The sequence below is a fragment of the Castor canadensis genome, chromosome 13 (assembly GCF_047511655.1).
Source record: "Castor canadensis chromosome 13, mCasCan1.hap1v2, whole genome shotgun sequence".
NCBI classification, from domain to species: Eukaryota; Metazoa; Chordata; class Mammalia; order Rodentia; family Castoridae; genus Castor; species Castor canadensis.
The window spans coordinates 79506697-79519168 of NC_133398.1; the positions used below are offsets into that span (position 1 = coordinate 79506697).

The window sequence follows — 12472 nt, forward strand, 5'->3', positions numbered from 1 at the left end:
CTAGAAGACTGGTAAAAAACACTTCTGGTTGTGTCTGCAAGGATGTTCCATAGAAGACTGGCGTGTGGGTCAGAGAACTGAATGGGGAAGATCTGACTTGAATGTGGGTGCCACTGTCCACTAGGCTGGGGGCCCAGATGGAAAGGAAAAGCAGAGGGGGCAGGGAGCTTGCTCTCTTGCTCACACTCTCCCTTCCGAGAGGGTGAGTTGTTTTTTTTGCTGCTGTCGCCTGTGGACATCACAGTCCAGGTTCTTTAGCCTTTGAACATGGACTTGCCCCAGAAGCCCTCCAGAGGGCTTTCAGGCCTTCTGCCTTCAATTGAGGCTGCATGTTGATCTAGCTTTTTGGATTCTCCTGGCTTTCTAGCCTACAGATGGTCACTGTGTAGTGTTTTGGCTTTTGAGATCATGTGTGCCAACCTCATAAATTCCCTCATAATTATATATATTGTATTTGCTCTGTTTCTCTGGAAATCTCTAATACACTCGTGAAACAAATAAACTGCCTGAAATAAGCAATACTTAGCACTGACAAGTGCTAAATAGCTAAGAAGTGGTAAACAATAAAACACAGCAGCAAACAAAACAAAGACAAAAACAAACAAAAAAACCCACATTTTCTAGGAACCAAGCATTTAACTTAAAGGATTTACCTTAATGAAATGAATCTTTTTGCAGTGCTGGGGTTTGAACTCAGGGCCTACACCTTGACTTGAGCCACTCTACCAGCCCTTTTTTTGTGATGGGTTTTTTCTGAGATAGATTTCACAAATTATTTGGTTGGGGTTGGCTTCAAACATCGACCTCCTGATCTCTGCCTCCAGAGTTGATAGGATTTACAAGTGTGAGCCACTGGCACCCAGCATGAAATGAATCTTTAAAACAAGTCTTTTTAAAACAGAAAGTCTTGTTTTTAAGTGTCTAGTGCATTCTCAAATATCTAGGGAGTTAGCCTAAAATTGAGCTCAGTGGTAGAGCATTTGCCTTGTTTGCATGAGGCCCTGGGTTCCATCCCTAGTAGGGGCTGGGGACGGAGTTTGAAAGGGGCAATTTAGGAAGTGTGTGCAAAGTTCGATCATCTCTGCCCTCCTGAGCCATAAGCCTGCAGGTCACAAAGGTTGCTGTGTGTTGGTTACTTGTGGAGTCTGCTGGGCTGAGCAATGATCCTTCTAGAAATTTTGCAAATACAGCCATGGTGACCCATTGTTGCTTGCTCATCTGGTTTATAGCAATGAGTATCTTTCCTTTGAGAAATCCTCAGCAATGCCATCGCTTCATAGCCTCAGGGGACTTGCCCAAGTCACAGCCTTCTGTTTCCATTTTCATGTTGTAAATGGGAACAGTCAACAATCAGACCTCTCACAGCTTGCTAAGGTTTAAGTCTAATGGGTTTTCTCTGTGTGTGGAACACATCCAATGTCTGTCATTTGTAGTAGGACCTCTGGTTTTTGAAATAGAAAGTCATCTCTTCACTTAATTGCTCTACTGTCAATGCCCTTATCTCCTTAGGGAATTTTCAGTCACTGAATGTCAATGCGGGCCAGTGCAGGGGTCATTGTGACGTTATCTGATTCATCTGCTCTCAAGAATACCACTTATTTTCTTATCTGCAGAATTTTCCTTTGGAGATGTCCTCTTTTTATCTACTGTGACCTTTGCAAAACAGGTCATTTTTAATCTTGCTTTTGCTTCTAAAATGTACTACTGTGTACCCAAAAGTTTGTATTAGGTTTGATTTGGATGCTAGAATTTTATTCTTTCTTTCATGAACTTGGCCTAGTTTCTCTCACAGTCCAAGAAGGTATTCAGTAAGCCAAAATTTGAGGCGCATTGCCTGAAAAGTCTGATTGTGGGTTCCAATACTCAAAACCATTTTATGAAGTTTAAAATGCCTGGTCACTTTGTGTCACCATCTGGGTCCCTAGTAAAAATCTGAGCCAACATTTACACCAGAATGCTCATCTCCAAATGACTTGTTTTTTGTGAACTTCCTGGGATTTAGTGCATTCTGCCGTTTTTGGGGACCAGAAAGCTGAAAGAGACCCCTACAGAAAAGCTGCAAATTTGAAAGATGTAAAGTGGACCCAAAACTGTTTCCTAAGTGCAGACAATTAACTGTGTAGTTGTGGACAATGGCGCTGCTGGTAAAACATGACTCCTGATGTCCTACGCAACAAGTTGCCATCTGAATGGGAAGTCATTGTTTTAACAACTATGCTGTCACAGTCATGGTTGCCCCATAGCCACATACTCTTGGGTTTTTTGATGCTGCAGGGCAAGAAGGTTATGACAGATTATGACTTCTGAGTTATTGACAAAACACATGCATTTCTCATCTGTTTTTCAGTGGTCTCTCCATCTTCATTTGAAAAGATGAAAGGAAAGTGGGTGCCTGAAAAAAATTTGCCACTGTCCAAAGACTCCTTTCTTGCCTGCGGGGACCCAAACTGATCTCAAAGATGACCCCTCCATTATGAAGAAACTGGCCGAGGACAAATAGAAGTCTGTTAGTCCTGAGACTGCTGCAAGGCCAGGTGATCCAAAGACTCTCAGGTATGTGGAGGGTCCTGCACTCAGAAAGGCCTAACTATGCTCAAACAAAGTAATATTGGCTGCCTTGGAGCCTGCAGAATGGAAGAGCCACAGGTGTGTGTGGCTATGGACAATTCTCCCGAGCCCTGGGTTGGCATCATATTAAAAGCAATGTTTGAATCAAACTAAAGATGAAAAATTAAGATTTGCTTCTGCAACAATGACAAATGCCCAGCATCTCCCAACATGCATGCTTGTGAGACAAGACCCATAGGTCTGCCCCCCAAACATTTCACCCTCCCAACACTAGTTAATTTTGGTAATTGTACATCGTCCCCAAAGCAATCAGTACTAGTTTTTGTTTTGTTTTTCTAAAAAAAAAAAGGTTTTGTTTGTTGTTTAAAAGCAAGGCATGCTTATGATTACTCTGCAATAGACTGACTTGAATATTGAAGCCACTCCCTGGTCCCTTTTTAAACAGTAATCTGTGAAATCTTAGGAGGGTTTTAAATTATTTTTTACTCCTTCCTTTTGGTGGGGGAGTGTTTTTTGAAGTTTGTTTTTTAGTCTTTTTTTTTTTTTAATTCAATAACCAGTTGGCGGACCTTAGGGGAGGAGTACAGATTAATTCCACATTCTGCTTCCTAGATCTGTGTTAGAAAACGTGTCTCCTACCTGGTGCTCCAGAAACAAACTCTTCTTTTGAAAGCTGTCCTTTCTCTCCACACTTGAGTAGAGCCAGTATTTGATGACACTCATGAAAATGGGTAGAAGCTGTCTTCCCTTTTTCTTTTAGATATGTGATTGTGACTTTAAGGAAATTTGTAATTAAAAAAATTTTTTGGAAGTAATTTCTAACTTTTTTCACTGACAAATGAAAGAAAAGCATCACACCTTTTGAAATACACCAAATGGACTGAACTCATCATTTAATTTTTTTTACTGTCGGTCATTGTCTTATATATCATTAGCATAGCTTTGTAACTCAGTAGTGTGTGGTGTTCCTAGAACCCAGGGAAGACCTGGCACTCGGAGGAACTCTGAGGGGCAGTACAAGAAGCCAGGTGCCTGAGGGATGGTGGGCATCCTTTTTCTGGTGAGGAAGGTTCAGGCCTGCTTCACTGAGAAGCTGGGGGCGGATGGGCTGGGGGACCAGGCAGGGGAATCCGCTTTTTTCTGTCTTGCATATGGAGCACGCTTGAGCAACCTGCTGGATCTCTCTAATAAAAAATAATGGCTAGAGTCTTATGAAGACTTCTCATAAATGTTAATAGGGATTATATTAGATTATTTTGGTTGTTGTTTCCAATTTTCAAAATTTGTTTACTTATATGTCTTTCCATCTTTCCAATTTTTTTTTTTTTGGGTGGGACTGGGGTTTGAACTCAGGGCTTTGCAGATGCTCTACCACTTGAGTCACACCTCCAGGTTGTTTTGCTCTGATTATTTTTGGAGATGGAGGTCTGTCTGTTTCCCCCAGCTGGTCTCAAATATTGATACTCCCCATTTCAATCTCCCAAGTACTTAGAATTATAGGCTTGAGCCACTGGTGCCCCGCTCCAAATCCTAATTCTTACAGATTCTTTAGTGTTGAACCAATGCTCTCTCAGGTCTCAAGTCTTTGTATATGCATTCTCTTTTCAGATATATTAAATGAAAAACTCCTCTCCTCCCAAAAAACCCCCTCGAAGCTGAAAGACTAAAATCTATTCACCCAGTTTATGGAAAAAAGTAAGAGCTAGTCAAAGGTGAATAATTTTTTAAAATGTTAATAGAGGAAGCCATTCTGAAGATTAATTTTTGAGACCACAATTATCTCATGGAGTTATGAAGCTATGTATGATACTACCCTGATCATATAATTTTAAAAATATGTGTACAAACATAAAAAGCCTCAGTATACCAGTTTAGGGCATGAATGAAAAAAATTAAGTCCAAACCTACGAGTGAAGGAGACAAGCACTGGGGCTGTTTTATTTTTTCCTAAAAAAAAAAAAAAAAAAAAAAAGCATCTTTTTTTTGAATAAAAAATTTACTTTAAATCACAACTGGACATAAAAGGAGTACTCTTCATATTTGAGGAGCTGAGTTTAGTTTTCTATAACCAATTTTGCAGTCAGAGGACAACCTTCTGTCATTTTACAACAGGCCAATTTTTCACTTCTAACGTGTGTTTAAACGAGGTTCCTTATGAGGTGTCTGGCAGTCATGTTTACTGAAGAATAATACATCCGTGTTTTGTGTGGAAGACGGGGAGATGAACATAACTGCCCCTTCTCTCTCAGGAAAATGACAGGTCACTACAGAATCCATACATTTCTTTTCAGTCTTGCCTGACTGAGCCCTTGGAAGAGCCTGGGCCCAGTTTGCAGTTTATCCATTCAGTTTCGGCTACCGAAGGTGTAAAATGCTTCCATGCAGAAATCTTCCCTGTCCCTGAGAGCCAGAAGACAACTGAAGCCCCTCGTTCTAGTACTAAAGAAAGCCAAACGTCCAGGGCGGGAAATCAGAAAAGAAAAAATTCTTGTCCACTCTTGCCTCTCATCTGGGATCTGGCCTCCTGGGTATGGTGACCCTGCACCTGCTAGAGGCTTCGGGAATGTGCTCTTCTAAGAAGCAGGAAGTCATATTAACAGTTTGCAGCTTCCCTCCCTCCCCCCATGCCCAGCCCTGGAATGAACCTCCAGAAGAAAAGCAACCCAAGGAAGAAGCAAAACTCTGCCTTCTTCCCAACCCAAACAGCACTACATACCCCAAGAAACAGATGGACAGGCAGACAAAGGAGTGGGTAAGCCCCGAGATGGAGCAGCGATAGGCCAAGGAGGATCTCGCCTTTTACAAAGTTTGTGAACTGTGGTCCCTCTTAACTGTTCAAAGGGGAACTGCTTTGCCAAGGAAGAAAAAACTGTGCTATGCTCACACACAAAAAAAATGGTGGTGGCTGGAGGGACTGAGATATGCTTGTTTTGCAGAATCTCATATGGCAATTTGCTTGAAGCAATTGTTGCCTTCATTTCAAAAGGCAGGGCAAGAATGACCTTCAGAAAGATAACTGTGTGATTTGAAGGGTCCCCTGACAACCTCTGTCCTTTCTGTTCTTTTCAGTTGGGACTTTGTGAAGTTTTATTCCCAAACTTTCATTAAACTGTAAGGTCAACATGGCAACTGTGGAGACACTGCTCTGCAAATTTCCAACCTCTCTGGAACATGAGGGAATAACACAGGTGATAACAGAGGCATATTTAAATTTGACCTTTGCTTCGCCTTGATTCCTGGGAACACAGACAATGGTAAATTCGAAACCACTCAAACCAAATTAGGAGCTCCTGGTCAGATAGTCAAATTATCTCTGAAAATATATTGGTGACCACAGTTTCTTCACCAGAACTGACTTGGCCACCAATTAGCTCTGCTCTCTAAGGAAAAAAAATTTTTTTTCAGTACTGGGCTCAAACTCAGGGCCTACACCTTGAGTCACTCCATCAGCCCTTTTTTTTGTGATGGGTTTTTCAAGATAGGGTCTCGTGAACTATTTGCCTGGACTGGCTTCGAACCTCTATCCTCCTGATCTCTGCCTCCTGAACAGTAGGATTACAGGTGCCCAGAAGTGGCATACCATTGCAGCACAGAGACCACATCTCTCTAATTTGAAAAACGTTGGCTTCCAATCTGCATAGCCAAGGTTCAAATTTCAAGTGCAGGGTATTTTTATGGCTGTAAAGCACTGGACTGATAATCTCTCTCTTCCTGTTTCCTCATAAGCTTCTTCTGAGGATTAAAATAAGATATCTCGTTGTGAGGTTTTTACATCGAGTCTGGCACATGCTAAGTGCTCAAAACATCTCAGATTTCTATTTCTAACAGGATGGGAGTCATCCAAGTCGATCATTCCTACAGTTCCATGCAGACTCAACTGTCTCATGGAATTTGCAAAACAAGGATGTCTCTCCCTTACCCACTAAAACATTAAATCATGTGGCAGTTCCAGCTTTCACTAATCACAACAGAAGACACAACTCAGAAGGCAGAGTTGCATTCCTCTTACTCCACTGTTCTTACATCTGGCCCCAATATTCATTTTCTCCCATTTTTGGAGTGGAAAAAAAAAAACAGAACAGTGTTGGGTTGTCTTGAGTGGTGATCACGAATGAGATGGTATTAAGCTGGCAAATTTCTCTTCAAGTTTCTAATTTCAGGATTTGAACCTATGAATGCTGAACATCTAAACAGGGTTTACCCAATCCTGGATGCACTTTTTTCTTTTCAAGCCCAACCATACAATAGCTGATATTGATGGTGAATTCTTACTCCTTCTCCATAGAAGTCATTTCTGGGTCATTGTAAAGGCAGCTAGTTCTGAGTGCAAGGAAAAAATGGGAAGCAGTCAACATTTTCAACATTTTCTCTACTTTTCCCACCATGTTGGCATCACTGGTTTGGGGCATTTGAAACTGTTTAAAATGGGCCCAAATTCACACTTGAACAGATGCCATTAACCTGTGGCTCATTTTGAAGTATAGTCATTATCCATGATTTAGAAATATATAGGGAAGACTAAAAATCCCAAACAGCTCCAGTAGTCTTTTCTGTCCTGATCATTTTTTTCCCCTGACTTTTCAAATCTATCTTATTCAGGGAACATAATATTCCCAAAATTTATTTGTAGGCTAAATAATAAAATATTTTATACACAAAGGAAAGTCCCTCTCAAGCTGTCTAATTTTGTCTACACATAAATGCAGTTAGCTTTCAGATTTCACAAGAATGAGGATTTTCCAAGCCACTAAAAGAAAAATGCTTTCCTTCTTGTTGTTACAGAAAAGTTTACAGGACACTTACCACTGTATACAGGTGAGTCGTGTTCAGGTAATAGCAGTGAATCCTAACACTAACCTAAATCAAGTAGGTCTATGAAGAAAACTGTAACTGTATAAAATAATGAAATAAAATTTCTGATGGTGTTTTAGGCTTTTGTCTAATAGTATCTGTATCAGCATTCCATACTGGTTTGATTTTTCTGTCGGCAAATTTCAAATTTGCTTTATATTCACTCCTGGCTAATATTTAGTACACTACAAGTTTTGCTTTTTTTCCTTCTCAGGTAAATATTTTGTCACTGGAAAACACTAAAAGGATTCTATGATTCTTTTCGGTGCAAGAGAGTTCCTTTTGTAATGTGACTAGTTTCACAAGTTGATTTATCTGTTTATGCATGAAAGATTCTGTGACTAAGGTAGATATTTTGTTGAAAATGGCAAGAGGCTATTTCCCTGGGCAGTGGCTCCCTTGAAAGGCCCCAACCCCAATCCCCATGCTTCTTGCTGGTGGTCTGGTATTTTTATGGAGAAAATCTGACAACCCTAGTGAACCAGGACAGTCAAATGTTGACAGTGTGCTAGAAAAATCTCACAACGCTGGAATGGAAACAGGAAGGGCGCTCTTCCAAGCACAGTCTTTCTGCATTTTGAACTTTGAGTAATCCTTCCAAAGAAAACAGCAATTTGCAAACCATTTCATACTGCCACTCCAAAGACAGAAGATGGATTCTTCCTCACTTGCAAAACAAGAATGGGGTTTGTCTATACAATTTATCCTCTGAAAGTATTGTCTTTCCCTGTATAGATTTGAGGTTCTAAAGAAAAGATATCCAGGTGGAGCAGACCACCTCATGAAGGTCAATTGGAGGTGAATGCAATTTGAGTATGTGTGTTCATGTGTGTGTGTGTACACGAGGGAAGAGGGAGAGTGGTTTAAAAACACTGTAGACAGAAGCAACACAATAGACAGAGAGGTTTTGTTCTTTGATAAAAGTATATATTTGCCTTTGGTTAGATCCAGCCTGAAGCTTTCTAATAAAGTCATGTGGAAAGTCAGGACACATCTATCAACAGAAAGAATCTGGGTGTGTCTGGTTTCTAATCACAGAGCTAGGGATCATGTTTTCTGAATAAAAACTCACCCTATAGAGTCTTCCTAGGGCTTAAGGGCTGCTAAGTCCTTAAGGTAGTTAAGGAGACAAAGTTGGTAGCTGAAATGGTAGGATTCTGAGGCATTCCAATCCCCTGTGGGGTCAAAAGAGCCCAAGGCTTTCTCCTTACACATAGTTAAAAGTGCAAATAGTTTTCAACTTCAACCACCAAAAGAAATAGCATCAATTGGAGATTGATTCTTCCTGCAAATAGCTTAGGCACTGAATCTGAAGCAAAGAGCACAGAACTGCTAAGATAAATTTAATTATTTTCATTTCCTTTTAAGGCAGAGATGTTATAGAATCAGAAACTTTGTGGGTAAGGGCAGGAGAGTCCTTTCAAGAAGTGCTCCAGGTGATTCTGATGTGCAGTAAAGTTTGTGAGTTGCTGCTCAACAACAATGAACTTATTATCATGCTGTCATTAGTTGATGTAGCATAAGTTTACTGAGGTCTTGTGTGTGCTAGGCAAGAGCACTGTACTTCCTTTAGAAGAAGATCAAGACTTTTATTTTTTTAAAGATCAAGACTTTAAGGACCATCTGAACCACTTAGATATTGGGGGAGGGGGAGGGAAGGAAAGGAAATGATGGATTTGAGATAAAAAAAAAAAAGAGAGAGAATGCTACCCAACTAAACCAAAATAGAAACTGTTTTATTCTGGCAACAGGAAGAGTGTCAGTGCTGAGGGGGGAAAATCCATTGAAGGAGGCAAGATTTCATGGTAATAATGAAAAAAACAGGCAATATGACTTTTGTGACAGTCATACCTATGTTTGACTAGAAAATCATTTATGTTCCCTCTTGATCTTGTGTTTTGAAAATAGCTTCTTAATCTCATAAATGTGTTATTCCTGAAAAACTAAACCTGAAAGTAACTCACTGAGGTTTTTGTCTCTGGGGAATCTTATGGATAAGCCAATGTGAGTGCAGATAAATGCTCGGGGGGGCACTTTACACTAACATTTGGCTCCTTGACTTCCAATATCTTCCTTACTTCCACAACTGCGTAGTTGATATAGTTGAGTTAGAAATTAAAAAGATTCTGTTAGAATAAAAAGTGTTATATTTCAGTCTTGTTGACCTGAAGGGGTGTCAGTTATCTTGAAAGAAAGAGGACAGCAATATAGTAACAGTAAACTATACTTACGCTAAATTTTCTAAAGCAAAACCTTTCCTAATTTTTAATACCAAAGATCCACATTATAGGCAAATAATTCTATGGATTACCTGCAATAAAGATGTGTCATAGGAAAAATTATCTAAATGGATTGTTTTAAAGAACAACTGGCATGTGTAACTAAGCAGGAGAACTTCACTATTTAGATTGTATTTATTTAGAATTTGTAGCCATTTGGACACAGTCCAGGCTTTCTGTTTTTATAATATCTACTGAAATGAGAACTTATTATAAAAATTAATAGTGTAAGCAACATTTGAAATGGGAAAAGAGGCTCCATGTACTTAATACAGCAGTTTCCAAACAGTACTTGTGAGCATTTAACAAATACAGTGTCAGAAAATTTCTTTGCAACTTGGAAACAAGGAAAGGAAATGACTGGGAATGGTTTCAGAGAAGTTCTGGGCTGACTTTCTCAGCCTATTTTACAGCTCTGGTAGAGCAGAGGTTAACTTGTAGATTTATGTCTGCAGTGCTGCAGACACTTTCTGTCCAGTGGAAAAGACAACACAATATTATAGTTACTACCCTACTGGACATTAACCAATTTCCTCTCCACTCCAACAAACTTATCCATGCATTCTTCTATAAGTTGCCTATATAGTAGTGTTTCTCATCTGCAATTTCACTTTCTATGGTTCTAGCTACTAGTGATCAAAATGTTCTGAAAATATTAAATAGAAATTTTCAGAAATAAATAATTCATAAGCCTTAAATAACTATAATTACAGTGTATTGTTGTAATTGTTCTATTTTGTTATTAGTTGTTATTGTTAATCTCTTGCTCTGCCTAATTTATAAATTAAACTTTATCATAGGTATGTTGAACTAGAAAAAGCACAGTATATACAGGGTTTGGTCCTATCTCTGGTCTCAGGCATCTGTGGAATGTCTTGAAATAAATCCACCGTATCAAAGAGGGATGAATACAGGTGCCTACTTTCTCAAATGTTCTTCAAACTGACTTCATTGGCATGTGTTCATTTTATATTTTCATAAGAGTTATGACTTCACCATTTTGAACACTGTACATCAACAATACTGAGCAATGACCTTTTTTTCCCACTATCTATCAAAATTATGTGGAAACTCATTAAGGAAGATTTCCTAGTCACTAAATAAGATGTTGTTGTTGGAAGGTCATGAAATTCATTCTACGAAAATCTTTGTGGTTTTTACTTGCTATCACTTTCTTCATAAATGTAAATTAGTGAGGTTCTGTCACCTCCATATATCTAAACACCATCTGGGTTGTCACACTTTCTATGGCAGTGCCTGTGACGTGTTCTTTTATCATGGTATCTAGAATTGCATGCATATTTTTTTTTTAAATTAAACAGTGACAAATGCTTCCCTTAAGATAATCAACAGTAAGGGGAAATACATTATAGTAAAAATAGTAGGACTGCATTTACCACGGGAGAAAGGGGATTTTACAGTGCAGCACTATTATCAGATGCAAGAACAAAATGCCATGCATGCAGATTCTCCCCACTCAGTCCCGAAATGCAAGCCAACATCACGCCAGCTGCGAGATGAAACCCAAGTCTTACTTAGCTGCTTCTGATGCTTCCCTCAGTTCTTCATCCAGTCTGCATGAGCAAAAGTTATCGATGTCGAAAAGAAACAAAAAGGAAGCAAGCAGAGCATGAGAGAGTCACCGAGCAAAGCACAGCCAAACGTAAGTGGTGTGTATACACTTTTACAGTGTCATCTCCTCCCATTGGGTGCCCGTGTGTGTTTACTGGGCAAATTCCTTCATAAAGGTAGATATAAAAGTTGCAAGGGGATCAGAAACATGCTATGTGAATAAAGCTGAAACCATCCACATCCATGTGTTGAGTACAGTTAAAGTTAGCTTGCAGCCTGAGCCAAGTCAGGGGTGTCTCTGGTTTAGAGGCTTTCAGGAGCAAATCAGGTTGACCTCAACAGCTTTACACACAGGACAAAGACCGGAAATGGGATACAAAGGACTGACACAACAACCTCTTGCTCTGGTAGCATGTTGAGGTCACCCACAAATAAAACACTGGGGTGCACACACAGGGGGTCCAGCGTGACTGCAGACACGAGCTTTTTACCTCACACTTCTCTTATAAGATTTCTCTTCATCGTACCTTATGAGATAAAAAACGGATGCCGTGAGGAACAATGAGCAAATGGATGGAAAAAAAATGACAGGTGAATGTAGTAAATGACAGTCAGACATGGGGGGAAAAAGCCTATGCAAATAATAATCAAATTGGCTTTGGGGAAAAAACTTATTTTCATAAACATAATCAGTGATTATAATTGATGAATATGCACAGTTAATCCACATTATTTGTGGATTCCATATTTGTAAACCCATCTGTCCACTAAAACCCCCTCCTCAGAACCAATGTGCAACACCTCTTAGGTCACTCGTGGACATGTACAGGGTGGTACAAAATTTGAGTCGCCCCCAGCCGCAGTGAGTTCGGGTTGAGGCTCTACCTTCTAGTTTTATACTGTAAACAAGTGTTCTTTTCTCAATTTATTCAGTGATGGGTTCTCTTCATTTTCGTGCCTTTTGTTGGTAATTTTGCTGTTTCAAATTGTCCTCAAGCACAGTCCTGAGGAAAGTGCAAGGAGACTGACATACCTCGCAGAGAATATATGTGTTACATAAGATTTGTTTAGGCACAAGGTATAGTGCTGCTGCGTTTGAGTTTAATGTTAACGGTCAACAACAAATACTAAAAGAGTTTCTTGAAACAGAAACACACAAAAGCAAGCTTCTGTAATGATTGATGAGAATGTTGTGAGCAGAG

At 39.6% G+C, this 12472-nt stretch overlaps 1 protein-coding gene and 1 pseudogene across 11 annotated transcripts in view; one reads left to right on the top strand and one right to left on the bottom strand.

The window, feature by feature from the left end:
* Prune2 (prune homolog 2 with BCH domain) overlaps nt 1-12472 on the bottom strand; it is a 268230-nt gene that overhangs the window by 3779 nt on the left and 251979 nt on the right. For 4 of the 11 annotated variants that reach the window (XM_074052083.1, XM_074052082.1, XM_074052092.1 and 1 more), the window contains 3 exons: nt 11762-11797; nt 11234-11272; nt 6841-6888 (listed from right to left, as the gene is read on the bottom strand). The exons of 1 other annotated variant lie outside the window; for it this stretch is intronic. In XM_074052083.1, coding sequence (XP_073908184.1) covers nt 6841-6888; nt 11234-11272; nt 11762-11797 — 123 coding nt within the window. The remainder of the gene's footprint in view (nt 1-6840; nt 6889-11233; nt 11273-11761; nt 11798-12472) is intronic. 6 more of the 11 variants (XM_074052086.1, XM_074052084.1, XM_074052085.1 and 3 more) reach the window with 5 other exon arrangements.
* Nucleotides 43-2991, top strand: LOC109700532 (cell division control protein 42 homolog; annotated as a pseudogene).